The sequence below is a fragment of the Pleurodeles waltl genome, chromosome 10 (genome assembly GCF_031143425.1).
Source record: "Pleurodeles waltl isolate 20211129_DDA chromosome 10, aPleWal1.hap1.20221129, whole genome shotgun sequence".
Taxonomy (NCBI): Eukaryota; Metazoa; Chordata; class Amphibia; order Caudata; family Salamandridae; genus Pleurodeles; species Pleurodeles waltl.
Genome location: NC_090449.1, coordinates 147,444,057 through 147,464,693, shown reverse-complemented (window position 1 = coordinate 147,464,693; position 20,637 = coordinate 147,444,057). Strand labels below are relative to the sequence as shown.

Here is a 20,637-nt window from a genome sequence, read left to right as displayed (position 1 = left end):
AAATCTAGGAGAAGAGAAAAGCGGAAAATAAATTATTACTTTTTCAGGCCTATCGCCTGAGAAGGATGAAACATTCTTGTAAAAATGTTACAACAAATGAACTCGAACTGATAGACTTAATGTCATAAGTTCATGTTGTAATGAGAATGTAATCATGATATGATGCTTAAAGTATAGCCCATGATGTTTCTAAAGATATTTGTAGGATATTAATCACAATGGATATAGAAGTGAGCCTTGGAATCATTATGATATACTGGTATTACACTTTTTTATTCACAAATATGAAAGTAATATTATGGTCAAATGCGAGAGAGTTGAATTGATTATTTAAATGGGATTGTCAGATTAAGATAGGAAAATGTCAGCATGAATTCATAAATAAACTAAAAAAAGAATTAATAAACAATGGATATCCGAACAGTTGGAAAAATCAAAGAGACTGCTGAGAAAGCTTCTTCTAAATTTTTTTTTTTTTTTTTTTTTTTTTTTTTTTTTTTGGTAGGGCAGTGTTCTAAATTATATTTACTATTTATGGTCCTCAATAGCATATGATATAAAGTTTTGATTGGCCCATGTGACCGCATTAAGTCCAACATTTCAAGGACGCAAGGCGGGTACATTAGTTAATTGAAATGGAGAAGAAGCATTGACAATGCACTTTTTCTCATGTAAACTCTTGAAAATACTATTTATAAACATTTTAAGAATAGTGACATTGTTTTTGAGGAAAAGGTATGCCTTTATAATACATGTGTTTAAATACTAATGTTGAAGATTGCACAGTATCGTGGTCATTTTGCTTATGCAGTCAGTCTGCCGCCAGGTCGGAAGTGAAGACCGCCACATTAGCCAAAATGCCAAAACGTCACCCATACCTGGCAGGAGGTGAGCACCTCAGGCAAGGCAGTAGCTGAAATACCGCCATTGGTATTATCGCTCTGTAGACTGCCAGCATTTTGAGTGGCCATTGCACTGCCACACAAATGCTGGCGGTAATGCACCAGGTGACAGGAATCTCCATTTCTGTTGCCGGCAGACACACGACCACATACCTACACACACGCATCCCCACTCACCCACCCATTCACTTACATATACCCCCACACACTTGCCCCCAAAACTCAGTCAGATACACCCATTCACTCGCATGTACGCACTCAGACATACACATTCACTCGCATGCACGCACTCAGACACTCCCTCCCCCGCATTCACACAAACATACACACACACACTCCCTCCGCATTCTCACAAAAATGCACGTACTCACACACACACACCCTTCCCCCTGCATTCACACAAACCTACACGTACTCACACACAGACAACCCCACGCATTCACACATTCACACACAGACACACACACACACCCTCCCCCCCACATTCATACAAACACCCCTCACATTCACACAACAACCCCCGCCCTTCCACCCTCTCCCCCTTTCGGACTATCAACTTACCTTTTCCGGCGAGGTGGTCGTCCGGGAGGGTATGGGTCCTGGCGTTTTTCCCCCGCCAGCACAGCACCGTCAACAGGACTGTACCATGCCGTATCATATATCGTAATACAGCCAGCAAGTCTTGTTGGCGTGGTGGTGCTGGTGGTGGAACTGCCTCTTTTCCTCCGTCAGCCAGGCTGACGGGGTCGGATTTCTGCCTGTAAACGGGCAGAAATCCTACAAAAGTCAAAATATGGCGGTCTTCAGACTGCCAGCACTGGCGGTCTGTTGGCGGCAACGGCTTCGTAAGGACCACCTATGTTCCCTGAGAATGGGACTGGGGTTTCCAAAGAAGCCATGAGTATTTTGAAAAAACATAATGTGCTGTGTAATGACTTGAAACTAATAGGACATGTAACAAACTGTGAATAATCACTACTGAATTTTTATCTAAACATTACACATAAAATATTATTTTATTAATTGACATTATTTAGTGATTCAAAAGCATTTGAGTATTAATTGTTAAAACGGGTTATACATATTGATAGAAACCACCTGGGAATTAGGACACATTGTTTTTTTCTCATTTTTGATTTTGTGTGTTTGACCAAGAACAAACTCACAGAAATTATATGAAACAATGTTGTAGCCTGTTTGTTACAAAACATTGTTCACAAAGAAAATGAAATTCATGTGTGACTACTTCTGTTGTACTGTTTTTGCAGAATGTGCCAAAGTGTTCTATAGAGCAGGTGCACGATTGGTGCTCTGTGGCAGAGACCGTGAAAAGTTGCAGGACCTGGTGCGGGAACTGACCTCCTCTGGACATAAAAGTGAAAAGGTAATAGGAAGGTAACTTTGTGAGTTTTGTCTCTTGAATACATGATCTGCACAATACGTGGTTCTGGCCTAAAAATCCTTGCTGTGGTGTATCAAAGCAGTTGTCTTTTTGAAGCTTGTACTGCAAAGATGGAGAGAGAAAGGGTGAGGCGTGAGAGGGGCAGCAAGTAAGAGAGAGAAAGCTAAAGATGGAGAAAGGAAGATAGGGAGGTGGGGAGGGGAAACCGAGAGATGCGTGCTGGTCAGTGTCGACAGAAAGCAGTCCGGAGCACTGCAGTCTGGCCAGTGGACTGCATGTCAGCTTTTTAGTTCTTGGGAGGCACCTCCCTACTTGCCAAAGACAGCCAGATGATAACACCAAAACACTAGAAAGTGTGGAAGCTTTTTACAGCCTTTGCAGTGAGCACTTAAAATAGAAGCCTGGTTGGATGGCACTCTCTACCAGTATTTGTCTAAGCTTGAAACAGTAATACTTGGTGCATCCCTCAGCTGAGTATCCCTGGTTCTCCAGTGAGACACTCTAGTGGAGGAGAACTTGACTAATCTTCCTGATAAAACAGTTGCCTAAGTTTAGAGCCTCCCACACATAATTACATTTTTCCCATTGTTGTGGGAGTCACACACTAACAGCATAAATAGATCTAAATTCTGAGCCTGAATGGGGTCAGGTAATAGCAGCACTCACTAATTCAAGAAGTGAGGAGGCGTCAGCACAACAAAAACTTCTGTAAGCGCTGATGTGTCAGACAAACCCGCCTGCCTAAGCATAAAATATGATCAGGCCTGACCCTCTTCTCAGTTTCTCTTCTCAACAAATTCATGCACACCCAGTAAGATAAACAGTAATCAACAGTGGGACAAATAGTCTATCTCAGTTGGTGATGGGTCTGAGTTTGAACAAAGTGGTCAATCAAAACATAGGAGTTAGAATTCTGCCTCAATTGGCCGAAAGCCATCAAGAAAGGAAAAGGGAGTTCATAGTGCAGCCCCTGATCCATAATAAACTATTCATAAAACATTCCTAGAAGCTATGATTCCTGGGATCTGGAGAAAAATTGCCAGACTACAAGGCACCCTATGCATCCTACGTGTAGTCCTTTCTTACTTATAGATGGTTGCACTATTGATTGAACAACATGAGAAAAGTAGGAAGCAGTTCAAAATAGGACACTTTAAATACATGAAATGGTTGGCCATGCTAGATCAATGGTGATCTATTGAAGGCTTACCAAAGGTTGGACTCTGTTCATAAGCAGACTGACTCTTGAATATATGAGTGCCTCCTTAATATCAGAAAAGAGCCTATTGTCACAGGAAGACCCGAGTTGAATTTCTTTAACATCCTTAAGTAAAATAAATTAAATCAGTAGATCAGGAATTTGTCTTATAAGGTGTGCCTCGGGATACATTATCTCCAGTACGTAGGGAGGAACCAATATCTCCACTTCAATAATAGAGCAAACAACCAATCCACATATATATGTTTCCTGATGAGTGCAAATCATAGGATTTAACAGAAAATGTTTACAAATAGTGAAGCCACCTTATCTGTGAATGTTGATTTAGCATCAGGGGTGTGGAATTTATTAAAATATCTACTTGTCCAGGGGACAGGTTGCTTCTCAAATCTACTTGTCCTGTAAAAAGATCTACTTGTCCCTTTGGTGCCATGTAGTGTGGCAGGGGTGTGGAATTTATTAAAATATCTACTTGTCCAGGGGACAGGTTGCTTCTCAAATCTACTTGTCCTGTAAAAAGATCTACTTGTCCCTTTGGTGCCATGTAGTGTGGCGACAAATTATGGCAGCAATCTCATTATGAAGAGCTCTGACAATAGCCTCTCTGATTATGCCAGGGCTACTACCATAGTAGGGCTTGAATACTTGCAGTTTCAATCTCTACTGTAGCAATTTCCTTATTTTGCCACCTTTCTGCAGATCTGCATACTGGGGCTGGAGGAAGCATTAAGCAATAGTTCCAGGGCTGGAATGCCTTTGAGTCTGCAAACCTACTAACCTGCATGTTTTAAAGATTTTCACCAGCTTCTCTCTAATATTTTCCTATAATAAGAAAGGTTGGACATTTACTCCTGACAATGGCAGAATTAGAACTTCTTCCAGGGTTGGGAAGAAAGTGGCTGGAGGGAAAATGAACTTGCAAATCGTCAATAGATTTTCACATGAGCAAATCTACACATGCGTATTTACCCATGCTAAAATACAGTTCACAAATATTTTATAGGGGTACGACATATACCATGGGTGCACTTTTGTGACTTTCTTTAAGGATTTGGGGCCACATGTAGGTAGGTTCAGATTTGCGACTCGCAATTTGCGAGTCGCAAATCCGAATGTAGGATGGTGTCCCTGACACCATCTGTGATTCGCAAGAGCTTCGCAAATGCCCACCTAATGAATAATCATGAGGTGGGTCGCAATTTGCAATCCCCTTGCGAATAGCGGCCCTCACAGGGATGGTGGTCTGCTGGAGATAGCAGACCACCATGTCTGTGACTGCTTTTCAATAAAGCAGTTTATTTTTTGTAATGCAGCCCATTTTCCTTAAAGGAAAATGAGATGCATTACAAAAACGAAAAATGAAACGTTTTCGTTTCATTTTTTCCAGAGCAGGCAGTGGTCCCAAGGACCACTGCCTGATCTGAATTTTTTTTTTACAGTGACATTCACAATGGGGAAGGGGTCCCCTGTGGACCCCTTCCCTTTTGCGAAAGTGTTAGCACCCATTTGAAATGGGTGCAAACTGCGAATGGTTTGCGCCCGCGTTCGCGGTCACAAAACAATCCTACATTGCACTGCTAGTCGCAATTAGGAAGGGAACACCCCTTCCTAATTGCGACAACCCATTTTGCGATTCGGTAACCAGGTTACCGAATCGCAAAACTGGGTTTGTGCACTGCAATGTGCTTTTTGCACGTCGCAAACAGCGAAAGTCGCTGTTTGCGACATGCAAACAGCTACCTACATGTGGGTCTTGGTCCCTAATTAGGTCTGGTGTTAACAAAGACATTTTGTTTTTATTAAACTTCTATTTCTTTCTCTTTCGGCTGGCTTCACTGTGAGTGATCGCATTCTGCTCTTCCACAAGGAGCATATTGGCACACAAAGTAGTTTTGTTCAGTGTCAGGAACTACAGTGGCAATCAGTGACGTAACGAAACTGGAGGGTGCCCCTTTGCAAAGAACATGGAGGAGCCCCCTCTCCAGACTCACTCAGGGCAGGTGCTGTGCTGAAGGGGCCCCCTGGAGGGCGGCTGCGGGGCCTTTGTTATGCCACTGGTGGCAACGTGTGCTTTTAGAGTTCAAAAACTTTTTCGGGGGGTTTTGCCAGTGTGTGTTACAATGTTGAGGGCCTGGTAGCTCCCACAACAATAAAATGTTACAAAAGCCATGTCAAAACAAGACACGCATTGATGAAACTAAAAGACTTATAAAAATATGTCAGATCAGTTGGCTTTGTCAGTGTTTGTTTATTTTCATGCTTCCCATATTCGTGTTGAAAATGGTTACACTGATTTTCCATTAGAAATATTTTTGGGAAATACTAGCATGCATCAACACATTTTACTAAATTACACTTCATTTGCATCGAATCAGAGAGCATTCTGGGATCATTATGCTTAGCCTCATAACTTAAACTTTTCAGACATGTGTATACACATTTATTTATTTTTTGTACTGGAACCAACGTCAGTAGTGAAATGTGACCTTAAAACATTTATTTACAGCACTCACCCTAATAATGAAGGCTTTCAAATAATGAACCATAAATACAAGTTCGAACAGCATTATCTTTTGGAAACACACTACCTCAACTGCAGAGAGTTCCACTCTTTGTAAAAAAGCAGCCAAAGGGTTTGTGCTGCAGAGGGTTGGGCCTACTTGTCCCAAGGACAAAGTAAACATAAAAACTTGTTGCCCTTGACCCCAGACAAGATGTCCCGGGCGTCGGGCGATAGGAATTCCACATCCCTGAGCATTCATTACTTGCAGTTAGACTAAATTCTGTGGCAATAGCAATATACTATGAACTCTAAGATCATTCGCAAATGCTCTGATACGGTAAATCGGAAGGTTTGAGAATGCTAACCTTTTTTCAAATATACTAAGCGTATCCAGTGATAATGATTTAGAGTGGCTATTCCTAATGGCTAAAAAGATTTAGGAAACCATACTGAATCAGTATTTGAAAGGAGCGCTTTTAGGGTGTGCATTGACCCGGTTTACTCTTGAAATGGAAAAAAAAAAAGAAGTTTGTCAGACTATTCTTTTTTTAACACATCCAGCGCACTGTCTTGTTTGGAAAGACATCTTGAAGACATTCTGAAAGCTTCCCTGTGAATGCATTCCATCCTGTTGCATACCACTGTTTGTTTTTTTTCCGCTTGTAACTCATATTTGATTGCTTTCTATTTGCTGACTTTATTTGTTTTAGGCTGTCTAGCGGTCTTTGTCCCTCTGTGAAGCATAGCCTATTCACCATTGTTCCTTGTTTTTCCACAAATAGTCGCTTTCTGTAAATAGGTCTTTAAATTTTGTTCTTAATCTTGTCACATTTTATGTGCATTCAAAGACGGAGGTCAAATGCCAAGCTCTGTCTTCCGAGTGAGCTTGATGTTTACTTTTCTGTCTCTGACTTCAAAGCGAGAGGATTTGTGTGACAATCCTGTTGCTACCCTTCAGAGAGGAAAGGCTGTGGGACATTATTTTTCTAGCACACACCCAATTGTCTGTAAACGATCTATGCAAATATTTATGAATAAATCAAAATTAGAAAAGCAGAAAGGAGACACTTTTTGTAATTCTGAAGTGTGGTGAAAACAAATATTTTAATACGATTAAAACATATATCGTAGTAATAACATATTACTGTTTGTGTGCTGTATGGTTTTATCAGTAAAACTGTATGTCTGTGGAAATGGCAAGTGTAATGTTCGTTTCAATTGAAAATGTGGTGGCTGTAATGGCAGTGCGCTACCTCGCCATGGATACTCCACTCCACTTTACCACTGCCCACTCTACAGCACTCTAGTCCACAACACACTACGACATGCTGCTCCTCTCTACACTACGCCGCTCTACTCTATGCCACTCCACTCAATCTATGCTACTCTGCGCAACTCCACTCTATGCTACATCACTCTGCGATACTCCACTCTACGACTCTCTACTCCACTCTACACCACTTCACTGTAGGTCACTCTACCCCACTCTACTCCACTCCATGATACTCCAGTCTGACACACTACTCCTTCTGCTCTACTCTGGCACTCTACTCCCCTTTATGCCACTCCATGACATTCTACTCTATGCCACTCCACTCTGCCACTCCATTCTACAACACTCCATTCTACGACATACTATTCCACAACATACTATTCCACTCTGCACCAATCCACTGTACAACACTCTACTCCACTATAGTCCACTCTATGCCCCTCCATTGTACGATACTTTATTTCACTTTGTGCTGCGCCACTCTACGCCCCTCCACTCTGTGTCTCCACTCTGTCACTCTTTGCCACTCTATGACCCTCCACTCTAAGACACGCCTCTCTACTGTATCCCCCTCCACTCTACGATACACCATTCTACTTTACTCCATTCCATTCTACTGCACTCCATTCACCTCCACATCTCTCCAATCTATGCCACTCTGCTCCAGGCCATTCAATTCTACTTCAGGGTTCTGCACTCTATGCCACGCCACTCAAGTCTGCATCACACCACAAAACTGTACGCCACTCCACTCTACTCCACTCCACGCTACTCTGACACTCTCTGCCACTTCACTCTAGGCAGCTGTACGCCTCTCCACTGTACTCCACAACACTCTTTGACACTCCACGGTATGACTGATACTCCAATCTATGACACTCAACTCCATTCCACTCTACTCTACTCCACTTCAGTCTATGACACTCCACTCTTCGACACTTCACTGTGGGTACTTCACTCTAGGACACTCCACTTTATGCCACTCTCTGCCATTCCACAACATTTTACTCCACTCTAGGCCACTCAATCTACACTACTCCACGCTATGCAACTCTACTCTGACACTTTACTCCACTCCATGGCATTCTACTCCTCTCTACAACACTTTGCTCCATTCTGTGATACGCCACTTTGTCTCTCCACTTAGACGCTTCATGACTCTGACATTCTACTCCACTCTGTGCTACTCACAACACTTTACTCCACTCTAGGCCACTGCATGCTACACCACCCCAGGCTCTGGCACTACTCCACTCTGAGGCACTCACTCTATTCTAGTCCACTCTATAACACTTTGCTCTACTCTGTGATGTGTCACTCTGCTCCCCTCCACTCTTTGACTCCATTCTATGACATTCTATGCCCCTCTACTTTACAACATGACATTCTTCCCCGCTTCAAACCACTCTGCTCCACTTTATGCCACTGCACTCCATGCCGCTCCATTCTGTGCCACTCCAATCTATGACATTATACTGAACCCATCTCCACTCTATGGCACTCTGCTCCACTCCATGCCACTCCATTCCACACTAATCTAAGACACTATACGCCACTCCACATTTCATCACTTCATACTGACGTTCTTGTCCATCCCACTCTACTCCTCCCTACATCACTCTGTTCCACTCTATGCAACTATGCTGCACAACACTCTACACCACTTCACTCTAGGCTCCTCTGCTCCACTCCACTCTACAGCATTTGAATCTTTGCCATTCCACTCTTCGCCTCTCCCCAACACTCTATGCTTCTCAACGCCACTCAACTCTGTAACGCTCTAAACCACTTTACTCAACTCTACGCCACTCTGCTCTGCTCTACGGCACTACGTTCTGCTCCACTCTATGCCCCTCCACTCTGTCACTCCAACCTATGGCACTCTTCTCCAAGCTACGCAGCTCTGCACCATTCTTCCCCACTCTATGCCACTCCACTTTGTGACACTCAACGGCAGTCCACTCTACAAGCTTTTCTCCTCTTTTTCGCTATGCCACTCTACACCCCTCCATTCTATGTCACTCTTTCTGTGATGCCCCGTGACACTCTTCAACACGCCGTTCTATGCCACTTCACTCTCGACACTCCACACCATTCTACAACAGCCTATGACACTTTACTCCACTCTATGGCACTTTACTGCATTCTGCAGTAGGCCACTCTACTTTTTGGCACTCCACAGCACTCCACTCTACCCCACTTTACTCCACTCTGTGCTACGCCACTCTGCGCCCCGGCATGCCACTGTTCTCCACTCTTGCCATTCTGTGTTACTCTGTTCTATTGAAATCCACCCCACAACACTACTCCACTCTACGTCCCTCCACTATACAGCACAACACTCTACTCCACTCTATGCCACTCTACGCTACTCCACTGTGCAACACTCTACTCCCCTCTGTAATACTCTGTGCCAACCTACACCACTTAGCTCTATTCCACTCCACTTTGACACTCCGCTCTACAACACTCCGCTTTAAGATAATGTTCTGCGACTCTCCGCTTTGACACTGCGCTTCATGCTCCTCTGCACCACAAGCCTTTAGCCCTGCTGAACAGCAGCCACGCTGGTTTACTGTACTGTTAAAACACATTAGCAAAGCCAATAGTTACTTCAAAGGCGAGACCTATTGGCTTTCCCAATGCTTTTTATTTAAGAGCAATCCCAGACAAGGTGGTCTACTTACCCCAGCAGGACACGATCCCAGTGATAGCAATGAATCGAAGTGGGTCACAACTTGTGACCTTCCTTATTAATATTAATTAGGTAGGTTGAATTGGTTCATTTTCTGTGATCCAATCTATTAGTGCATATTTCAGTATACCAAGGAATTCCATAAAAGTCGTTCAGCAAATTGTGACTTTTACCAAATGTATTGTACGTAGATCTGGCCCATAGTGTTGTGATCTGATTTATCCCTATTTTTGTAAATCTTCTTTATTTCATGAAAATATTTGTTCGATGGCATGCTCTGCGTACTTCTACCATCTAGTGTTGGGTCCGGATTTGTACAAGTTGTTTTTTTTCGAAGAAGCTGTTGGAGTCATGAGATGAAGTGACCCCTCAGCTCGGTAATAGTAAGCATGGGCATCAACTCCATTGTTAGGTTGTTTTCTTTCTGCCATCGGGGTCGGACGTGTTCTTCGGTGCTTCAGTTCAAGACTGTTTCGGGCTTCCTTCGGACCAGCATACACTTCCATTTTGTCAGTATTGTTTTCATTCAATTCTATCCACATACGTTGAAAACAAGAAGAAAATCAAATTTCTTCGGTTCGACGAGATTTGCTCCCGGCCTTCAGGCCTTGCCCATTCTGGCTTAGTTTATTTTATTTTCAGAATTCAGCACACATAAGGAATGCGCTGCTGGTGGAACGGAGACCTTTTCAATTTTGTATGAGGTGCCACTCCAAATATCTACATGCAGACCTCCATCCAGTTTGCAACCTCTGTCTATCTCCTGACCACGATGGACGCTGCGTGATAGTTAGGTACATAGAAAAAAAATCCACCACAAGGAGTTGGAATGGACACTGGACATCTTGGGTACCTAAGACAATGAACCACATGAAGAGCTACATGAGGCTTCTGTGGCATAGGAGGAGGCCTTCTCTATTCCAGACTCCGAATCTGACTCAGAGGCTGAGGCCAGCATGCAAACACAGGAAATTACTTCGGCGCACCATGCAGTGAGTACAAAGGCCCCTGTCATACCCACTAAAAAACATTCATCCCTTACCAAACATAAGGCTGCTGGGCTACCTCTGCTGTCAGGCCATGGTAGGCACCGAACAACTACCAAAGATGCCCCGCCCTCCGGCTCTGCAACAAAGGCTAAGCCTGAAGCTCCTGCCCATGTACTGTCACCAAAGACTTTGGCACCGAACCAACCATCAGTGTCTTCAGTTCTGACAACATCTGCATCGACCATTTCTGTACCAAAACTCAAGGCCTCTTTGGTATCAAAAGTTTCAGCACATCTATATCCAAATTTGGAACCAGGGCCTATTTTACAGACTGTGACGGAGAAACTGGAGCTGAAACAAAAGGCAATACATATTCACCTTAATACTTGTCGGATTGGTGCAAAATCATCAAAGTTGACACCAACTTAATCTAAACATCAATCTTCATTCAAGGAGGCCATCGATTTACTGACACCTCCTAAGAAAAAGGATATGACCACCAGTCCAGTTCCTCTGCTCTTACCACCCTCTCCTCCACCACACCACTCACAATAAGATATTTCAGATATAATGGGTGGAACTCAACAATGATCTCACAATCCTATGTAGAAGATTAATGGGGGGCAATGATGACACACAACAGTCACCACTAGACCCTTGAGACACATATACCATTGATCCACCAAGTGATACAAACACATAACTTTACCCAGCTAAACCTTCTCCACCAGATGACACTACATCTTTTAATGAATTAGTATCTAAGGCAGCTGCATATCGTCAGGTCCCATTGCACAAGGACCTATAGAGGATGATTTTTTTTATTTGAAACTCTTTTCCTCCACCAATACGGCTTGTCAATACGTTCCTAAGCTGAAGGGTATGACCCGGCAGGCGGACGACATTTTTAACGACCCTGTCCATAATAGGATGATTACACCTAGAGTTGATAAAAAAATATAAGGCAGCCCCTTTCGATCCAACTTAAATGGGTCATATTCCACCAGACTCCCTGGTAATACCAAAAGCTTGTAAACGAGATAACTCACAAACTTCCAGAGATGCACCTCCTCCAGATAAAGAATCAAACTGATTGAGGCATCATGTATAAGGGTGGGGGTTCAAGCTCCCAACCACTCGAATTGCTAACACCCAAGGACTATTAGCAAGGTATGATATAACGCACTGGGATGAAATGGAAGACCTTATTCAACATCTTCCAGAAGAGTTTAGGAAAAAAGTACAACTTGTTCAGGAGGGCAAGTTAATCTCAAATAATTCCTTTAGATGTGTTCTTGATGCAACAGATACAGCTGCTAGGGGTATAAACACCTGGTTGCGTATATCAGGTTTTAAACCTGAGTTGCAGCAAACACTCTTAAATGCCCCTTTCGATCAAGAACACTTTTTTGGCCCAGAAGTGGACCAAACACTAGAAAAAATGAAAAAGGACACTGATGTCAGAAACTCTATTGGGGCTCTTCAAACTCTCGATAATTGGGGTTCCTTTTGCAGCCTACCTTCAGGCAGGGCAATAGGCAATCAACATTAGGCTCCTCTACTCCTTTTAGGCAACACCGTTCAGCATCACCTTCTAGAGGTTTTTACAGGGGCACATATAGGGGAAACAGTTCAAAAGGTCGTGGAAGAGGCTTCTCCACTCGTGCAACCCTATCCACATCAGAGCAGTGACTTTTTCTCATTCCCTTCGATCACACAACATCGGTCAGGGATGTCTACAACAGTTCTTTTCCCAACAGGCAAAACCAGTTGGTGTTGGATATAAGCCAACATGGTTATTGCCTGGAGCTCATCAACACACTTCCAGACATACCACCCAGAAAACGCAAACTCTCTGTAGAATATTTACAACTGTCAGGAAGTAAGTACAGACTCTCCTTCAGAAGGAAGCAATGGAGCTAGTTCACATTCATCAAAAAGGAACAGTAGTATATTCACTATACTTCATTATTCCCCAAAAGGATGGTTCATTTCGACTAATTCTAGATCTCAGACCATTAAATTACTATATCCTGTCAGAACACTTTCATATGGTCACCCTCCAAGATATGATGCATCTAGTGCAGCAAGGAGACTTTGTCTGCATTAGATCTAAAAATGCATATTTCCACATCCCAATACATCCAGCACACAAAAAATACCTCCAATTCTTCATACAAGGAAGGCATTATCACTTCAAGGTACTTTTTAATTTTTTTTTATTTTTTTTAGAGTAACGGCTGCACCACGTGTCTTCACAAAATGCCTCGTGGTTGTCGCAGCACATCTATACAGACAAAGTATTCATGTCTTCCCGTATCTGGAGGATTGGCTCATGAAGTCCAATTCACTCCAGCAGTGTCTACAGCATGCAGAGACAACGTTTCATCTCTTTCACCAGTTCGGATTTACCTTCATCATACAAAAATCCCATCTCCAAACATCTCAGATACAGCCATATCTAGGGGATGTTCTAAAGTCTCAGTTAGGGTTAGCCTACCCAAATGCACTCAGGATCCAAAATATAACAACTCTGCTGCTACAGGTATACCCAACCAATAGATTCCAGTACGGATGTGTTAGAAATGGGGTCTCTAGTTGGCAGTCGGTATGCACCCTGTCCAAGTAGGGACCCTCACTCCAGTCAGGATAAGGGAGATACCCGCTCTGATAACCCCTGCTCACCCCCTTGGTAGCTTGCCACAAGCAGTCAGGCTAATCTCAGGAGCAATGTGTAAAGCATTTGCACATAACACACGGTAATAAGTGAAAACACTACATCATGGATAAACCAATCAACAGTACACTTTACACAGAGAGCATATGCACTTTGGCACTGGTTAGTAGTGGTAAAGTGCCCAGAGTCCTAAAGCCAACAAAAACAGGTCAGAATCAATAGGAGGAGGGAGGCAAAAAGACTGGGAATGACCCTGCAAAAAGGGCCATTTCCAACAGGATGGTTCAGAGAATCCTAGGGATGATGGCATCTTGTATTGCAATAGTGCCACATGCACGGCTACGCATGCGTCTGCTGCAGGAGTATCTGGCGAGTCAATGGTCTCAAGAACAGGGCAGATACAGGATCTAGTGTTGGTAGACAGCCGCACTCCCAATTCTCTGCAATGGTGGAACACACAAAATCTGACAAAAGGGCGGCCGTTTCTAGACCCTGTTCCCCAGATCACACTCACAGCAGATGCATCCCTCACAGGTTAGGGTGCGCTTCTACACAACCTCTCAATACAGGGATTGTGGGACACCAAACATCAAGTTTAAACATCAGTTACTTGGAACTCCAAGCTATTCAGCTAACACTCCGAACTTTTCTGGTTCACCTGTAAGACAAGATTGTCTTAGTCCGGACGGACAGCATAACAGCCATGTTGTATTTGCAGAAACAGGGGTGGGGACACTCTACAGTTGTCTCAACTCTCTCATACAATCTGGAATTGGGCAATCATCAGCACATCCACCTGTTAGCGTAACACCTCCTGGGGATAGACAATGATTTTGCCAACGTACTCAGCAGGATGTGGCAACAAGTCCACGATTGGGAACTCCACCCCCTAAGTCCTACAACCATATTTCCAACGGTGGTGGTTTCCACACATAGATCTGTTTGCAACGGAAGACAACTCAAAATGCACAAATGTCGCCTTCAGGCTCCCACACCCATTGTCCAAGGGCAGTGCTCTATGGATGAACTGGTCAGGGATATTTCCCTCAGCTTTTCCACCTCTCCCTCTCCTTCCATTTGTGGTGAGAAAGCTGAGACCGAACTCTCACCCTCATTTTAGTAGCTCCCACTTGGGCACGAAAACCATGGTTCACAACACTTCTTGAACTCTCAGTAGTTCTACACAAGAAGCTTCCCCTACGCCTGGACATTCTCACTCAGAACCATTGAAAAAACAGACATCCAAATCCCAAAGAACTCAATCTTGCGTTTTTGGTCATGAGGTCATAGAGTTAGGATATTTACAATTACCTTCAGAATGCATGACCATTCTAAGGAAGCAGGCAAACCCACAACTAGAGCATGCTATGCGGCTAAATGGAAAAGGTTTGTTTTTTATTGTCAAAACAAACACATTGAACCGTTTAATGCAACTATTCAAAATACTGTTTGCTATTTACTCCATTTATAAACTTGTGGGTTAGCGTACACTTCAATACAATTACACCTTACAGCAGTAGAGGAGCATCTACAAAACAGACAACACTTAACGGTGTTTAAAATACCTGTCATTCAGGCATTTATGGAAGTTCTTAAAAGGGTAACTCCACCCAGGGTACCTCCAGCACCAATATGGAACCTTAACATTGTACTTACTAGACTTATGGGACTACCAGTTCCTCCTTTGTATAACTGTCCACTCCAGTTTCTATCTTGGAAAGTAGCATTTTTGGTATCCACTTCTCAACTAAGACGTGTGAGTGAGCTTCAGGCATTAACCTTGGAGGCACCATTTTTTTCCAAATACATAAGGATAGGGCAGTCCTTCGTATCAACCCAAAATTTCTTCCAAAGGTTGTTTCCACGTTCAACCTGATTCATTCAGTTGAATTATCAGTTTTCTTTCCACAACCTGATTCAGTTGCAGAAAGAACTCTATATACCTTAGTTGTTAAAGGAGCATTAATGTACTAAATTGATAGAACCAAAGATTTCCATAAACTAAACAACTTTTTGTTGCAGTCCCACCTCCACAAACAGGGAAGGCTGTATGTAAAGCAGGTATATCAAGATGGGTCAATTTTCAAACTTGCTATGTTAAAGCAAAAGGAATTCTACCCATACCTCCTAGAGCACACGCAACTCAAAAATAGGTGCATCTAAGGCTTTCTTAGGTAATATACCAATAGCTGACATATGCAAAGCAGCCACGTGGCCAAATCCCCACACATTTACTACATACTATTGTGTGGAAGTATTAGCAAGACAACAAGCAAATGCTGGACAAGCTGTGCTTCATACTCTTTTTCAAATAACTGCAACAACCACTGGTTAGCCACAGTGTTTGGAGGGCACTGCTGTACAGTCTTTGCAGAGCATGTGTATCTACAGCCTCACATGCCATCAAACAGATTGTTACTAACCCTGTAAGCATCTGTTCATGGCATGTAGTGCTGTAGATTCACATGCGTTCTCCCTCCTCTCCAGACACCTGTGGCTGTTGCAGTATTATATTATACTTCATATGCATGGACATCTTTCTAACACTCTATTCACACACCATTCTCACCCAACTGTGGGAAAACTATCTAACAATGGAATAGATGCCCATGTGCACTTTCACTGAGAGGAGGGGTCACTTTACCTCATGACTCCAACAGCTTCTTCAAAGAAAAACAATTTGTACACAGCAGGTGCATGCATGCAGTGTGAGTGGCAAGTGTAAATAAAAGAAATAACCACTTACCTTGCTGCACCATGTCCGATGTCTTACTTGCTTCCGTCCATGTTCTGCTTTGTCTCCTCGAGCTCCAGTAAGTCTCCCCTGAGCAATCCCTGCACTGCTCTCATACAGTTTAACAGCATGAGAGCAGCACCAGGATTGCAGGGAGCGCCTCTCTCAGCGCTCTCAAGAGCACTGGAGGCTTGTGCTTTCTCTCACCCAGCTGTCTAAGACAGGTTAGAGGAGTTTAAAATGTGCATCCCTGACTGGCCAAAGAGACATGCACACTTTAAACCGAAGTGCATAACCAGCCCACCACTCCTGCCTGCTGCAGAAATGGCCCCACCCCATCCTGACACTCTGGTCAGGAAGGGTGAATGAAAAAATGATATTCAACGAATTTTATTATCATTTTATTATTCATCTCTAGGGCTTTCCGGTGGGGGGGGGGGAGGGGTACATTTTTGGCAGTGGGACGACGCTCCTCATGGAGAAGCCATTCATGTGTGGTCTTTAAGTTGCATAAGTAAAGTAGCCTTTCTTTGCATGGAGCAGCAAACCACTGTGTGCACACTTTGTCTGCCAGGTTTAAGAACTGTCGAGCTGGTTGGATGTAATGAAAAAGTAGCTGTTGCAGTGCCTCACTGTGCTCTATTGATGGACCTTTTTGTTTTAATTTTCATACAAAATGGAAATCCATCCCTCGATGAGCCGTGTGGCACATCTTACTTCAGTATAATTTTACCTACTCTGCAATGATATTTTTTCGTTGTCTGTCCCTCACATGTTTAATATTAATTTGATGAAAACTCTAGAGTGCATGTTTTGAACACTTTAGATGAATAATACTTCAAGGGCCACACACAAAGTTTTAGAATCATTAAGATGCAGAGCCACAGCCACACAATGAAAAGTAGTGCTCATCACTCCATGGTTAGTGTATCAGAGAAGCAACATTCATTAACGACAGTGACTGGGTGAGAGTCCTTCACTACACAGAATTACAAAGAAAAATGTGACCTGGAGGGATTGGGCCACAGATTATTATTCTACTGCTAGTTTGACCCTGATCAAAGTTTGTCCGAATTAGTCTCCTCAGAGTCTGCGAAAAAAATCATGCTTCCTAAATTAGCCTAATTGTGGAATTCATGTCTTATAAATGTATAATAAACATAATTCCAGTGCTATACCACCAAAAAAGTATAAACAGCGACGCTTCTTAGGTTTTTTTATATTTATATTTTTTAATAGAGTGAAGTAACTGCATATTGGTGGCAGCTAAATGGAGACATGTTTTGGATTGTGTTTTTAGAAACTTTTCTTCTGTTGAGGGAATAAAAATGAATATTTGAGAAAATAGTACTCTAGTATTGTTGGTGTGGCATCTTTGTTAAAGCCATCTTTATTATTGAAAATGGGTTGTGTGTTGCACCAGCTCACCTGAGTTATCAATATTTTACATTTCTTTAATTGTAGATGCACAAGCCTCACACAGTGACCTTTGACCTTGCTGATATCGAAGCCGTTTCGAGTGCTGCAGAAGAGATCTTGAAATGTGTTGGAAATGTGGACATCTTGATAAATAACGCTGGAATAAGTTACCGAGGCACAATTCTGGACACTGATGTGGATGTTGACAAAATGGTGATGGAAACCAACTATTTTGGGCCTGTCGCTTTAACAAAAGGTGCATGAGGTGTTTGTGTCTCTCAGTGCTTCTCTGTCCTTTTACGAAAATCTGTATGTGGCTCTTCATTTGGCCTCATTTGTAACCCGGGGCTGTGAGCTAAATGGGTTTACAGGTTGTTTCTGAGGGATTGTCTAAAGCGCCGTTTTAGAATCATGCACAAATGGCTTTCTCCTGTGGTTTGCATTTTTAGCTACAGTGGAAGGAATTGCACAGTACGAAAAATATAGTAACAATGGACAGCTAAAAATGTGTACTATTGACTATCCAAATTTTGTAGCCTGAGTTTAGAATCGGAGTCTGATTGGACATAAATGTATTGTTCCTGTTGCTGTTATCGATGTTGCTTCATTAGAACATGTTTATCAGGATTACTGATGGATTTAATAGTCATCATTTACTTTTTTGGGGGGTTTTCTTTGAGTTTTCTCAAGAATGTTTTGACATTTAAATTACCTCTCTGACTTGCCTTTCCACATCATGTAGTGAGTGCTATTTGCACTTGAGCATTCTTGTTTCCTAACACACAGAGCCAAATTAAGGTTATACTCTTTGACTAATGGAACAAGAATCCTGTCCTGATTCTGGGTCAGTGTTTGCCTGTGGAGGGTTGGAAAGATTCAGCAAGATAAAAAGCCACCTGAATGAACTGTTTGTACATTGGTATCGCAGACCCTATATATTAGATGTTTAATGATTCCTTGCACCCTCAAGGGGAAGATCTGGGGGATATTTCCGATCAGCTAATAGGAAGCGGCTACTAGGTCTAGAAGAGGCATGTGTTCTTAGCGAGCCTCTCTCCTATATTTTCTGCACTTCATGAGAATAGAGGCAACATGGGTAGGTTAGCACTGCTCCTGTACTAGGGAACTGAGATCAGGCTCTTCGGTGTCCGCATTCATTTCTCCCTGTTTTCCTTAAAACCAATTCCATGCACATTCTTGCAAATAGTGACGGGACAAAGGCAAAATTGTCAGAGATATTGTTATTTGCTTATATTGTTACAGTTTATAAAACTATTGCAATTGTATTTAGACAACACTTATTACATTTGAGGTGCTGAAGTGTTTTACGGCAGGTAGTAGAGAAATATGTAGCATTTTGGTGCCCCCACTCCTGTTTCACTTCCCCAACTAATTAGAGGATGGAGAAATAGTTTTACTGTTAAATGATAGATCTATCACGTTATCTTGAATGTGTCCTCTGTAATTGTGGTCTCCTGCCTACCCTCATGTGGAAACATGTTGCATTGGTAAAAAGGTGTGGGGGCAAAGAAGAGGTATGCAGCACCCTTATGGGCCACCAGGCAGAGGTATGGAGTAGCCAAGGCGTCAGATTATAGATTGGGGGTAGGTTGCCTTCATTAAAACGTTTTGGAAAATGTAGAGCATTGGTAATTCAGTGTGGGAACATAACTGGTGACAGTGTTAACATGGTGAACTTGCCACAGTGGATTCACCTTAAAACCAATGTTTCAAGAGCCAAGCCTTTCTGGATGAGCAGTAAGTCATAGAGACTTTATGGTTGTAAAAATGTTGGTTAACTTCCTTTCATTCTTCTTCAGATCACCTTTTTGGTCAGCCCATTTACTTTGCCAAGTTAATTTAGAACCTGAGATGTTTCCGCTTGGAGTATGGATTTCCAAGCTAATGTTGTTAGAAAAGCAGACTTTTTTCACATGTGGTAGCTGAAATATTTCATAATACGTTCAGGTGAAGGAGTCTCCATTTAAAAAAAATATATAATAATAATAATAATTATTATTGAGGGGTATTTATAGAGTGCTTACTATACCGTGTGAGGCAAATGAGTATAGTTCATAAAAATAACAAAGATACGTGTTGTGTCGAGACATTTAGATCGGTAGCTGAGGAGCCATTTAGTCATATTGTGATGGGTAGGCAAAAAGGAGAAATCCCCCCCCCAAGGATATAGAACTGTAGTAAAGAGGTGTCTTAAGGTCCTTCTTGGAGTGTAGGGTACATTGTGCAATCCTGAGGTGTGTGAAAGGTCATTCAAGGGACCCAGGACATAAGAGGAAAAGGCCTTCTTATGTGTTTTCTTTTTGTCATTTAAAATGTGTGACTTATAGGATAAACTCTTTGGTTAGAACCGATGACATAAATGCTTTCTAAGGCGTCCTTTTTACATGGGGTAGTTTTGTAGGTCATGCAGCATGCTTGGAAGTGTTTACACGCATGAAGGAGAAACCAGTGTAACTGTTTCAGGGTTAAAGTGATGTGTTCAAATTTCCTGTGTTCTGTAGTAAGATAGGCTGCAAAATGACGTTCACACTGGATTCTGTACTATCACTGAGTTCAGTGAGCAGTGCATCACCCAATGTGTGTGAGAGAATCTGGGCTGTAGGGTGGGAAGAAAGTTCATTGGTGAGAGGAAAGGATTTTCATGTGCTGTAGACTAAGCTTGAGCCACGTTATCTGATCTTTCTATCTTTCATCTGTGGAGTTCCTCTAAGGATTTTTTTTTTTCACTGACCGTTTGCAGTGTTTCTATGGAATTGCGGGCAGGCTATTATTGATAATTCCAACATTGGCTTCCTCACAGCGT

The 20,637-nt window shown here is 42.6% G+C and overlaps 1 protein-coding gene across 5 annotated transcripts in view; it reads left to right on the top strand.

Annotated features, from left to right (window-relative positions):
• DHRS7B (dehydrogenase/reductase 7B) overlaps positions 1-20,637 on the top strand; it is a 152,349-nt gene that overhangs the window by 94,211 nt on the left and 37,501 nt on the right. For all 5 annotated transcript variants that reach the window (XM_069210041.1, XM_069210042.1, XM_069210043.1 and 2 more), the window contains 2 exons: positions 2,171-2,286; positions 17,859-18,069. In XM_069210041.1, the coding sequence (XP_069066142.1) occupies positions 2,171-2,286; positions 17,859-18,069 (327 nt within the window). The remainder of the gene's footprint in view (positions 1-2,170; positions 2,287-17,858; positions 18,070-20,637) is intronic.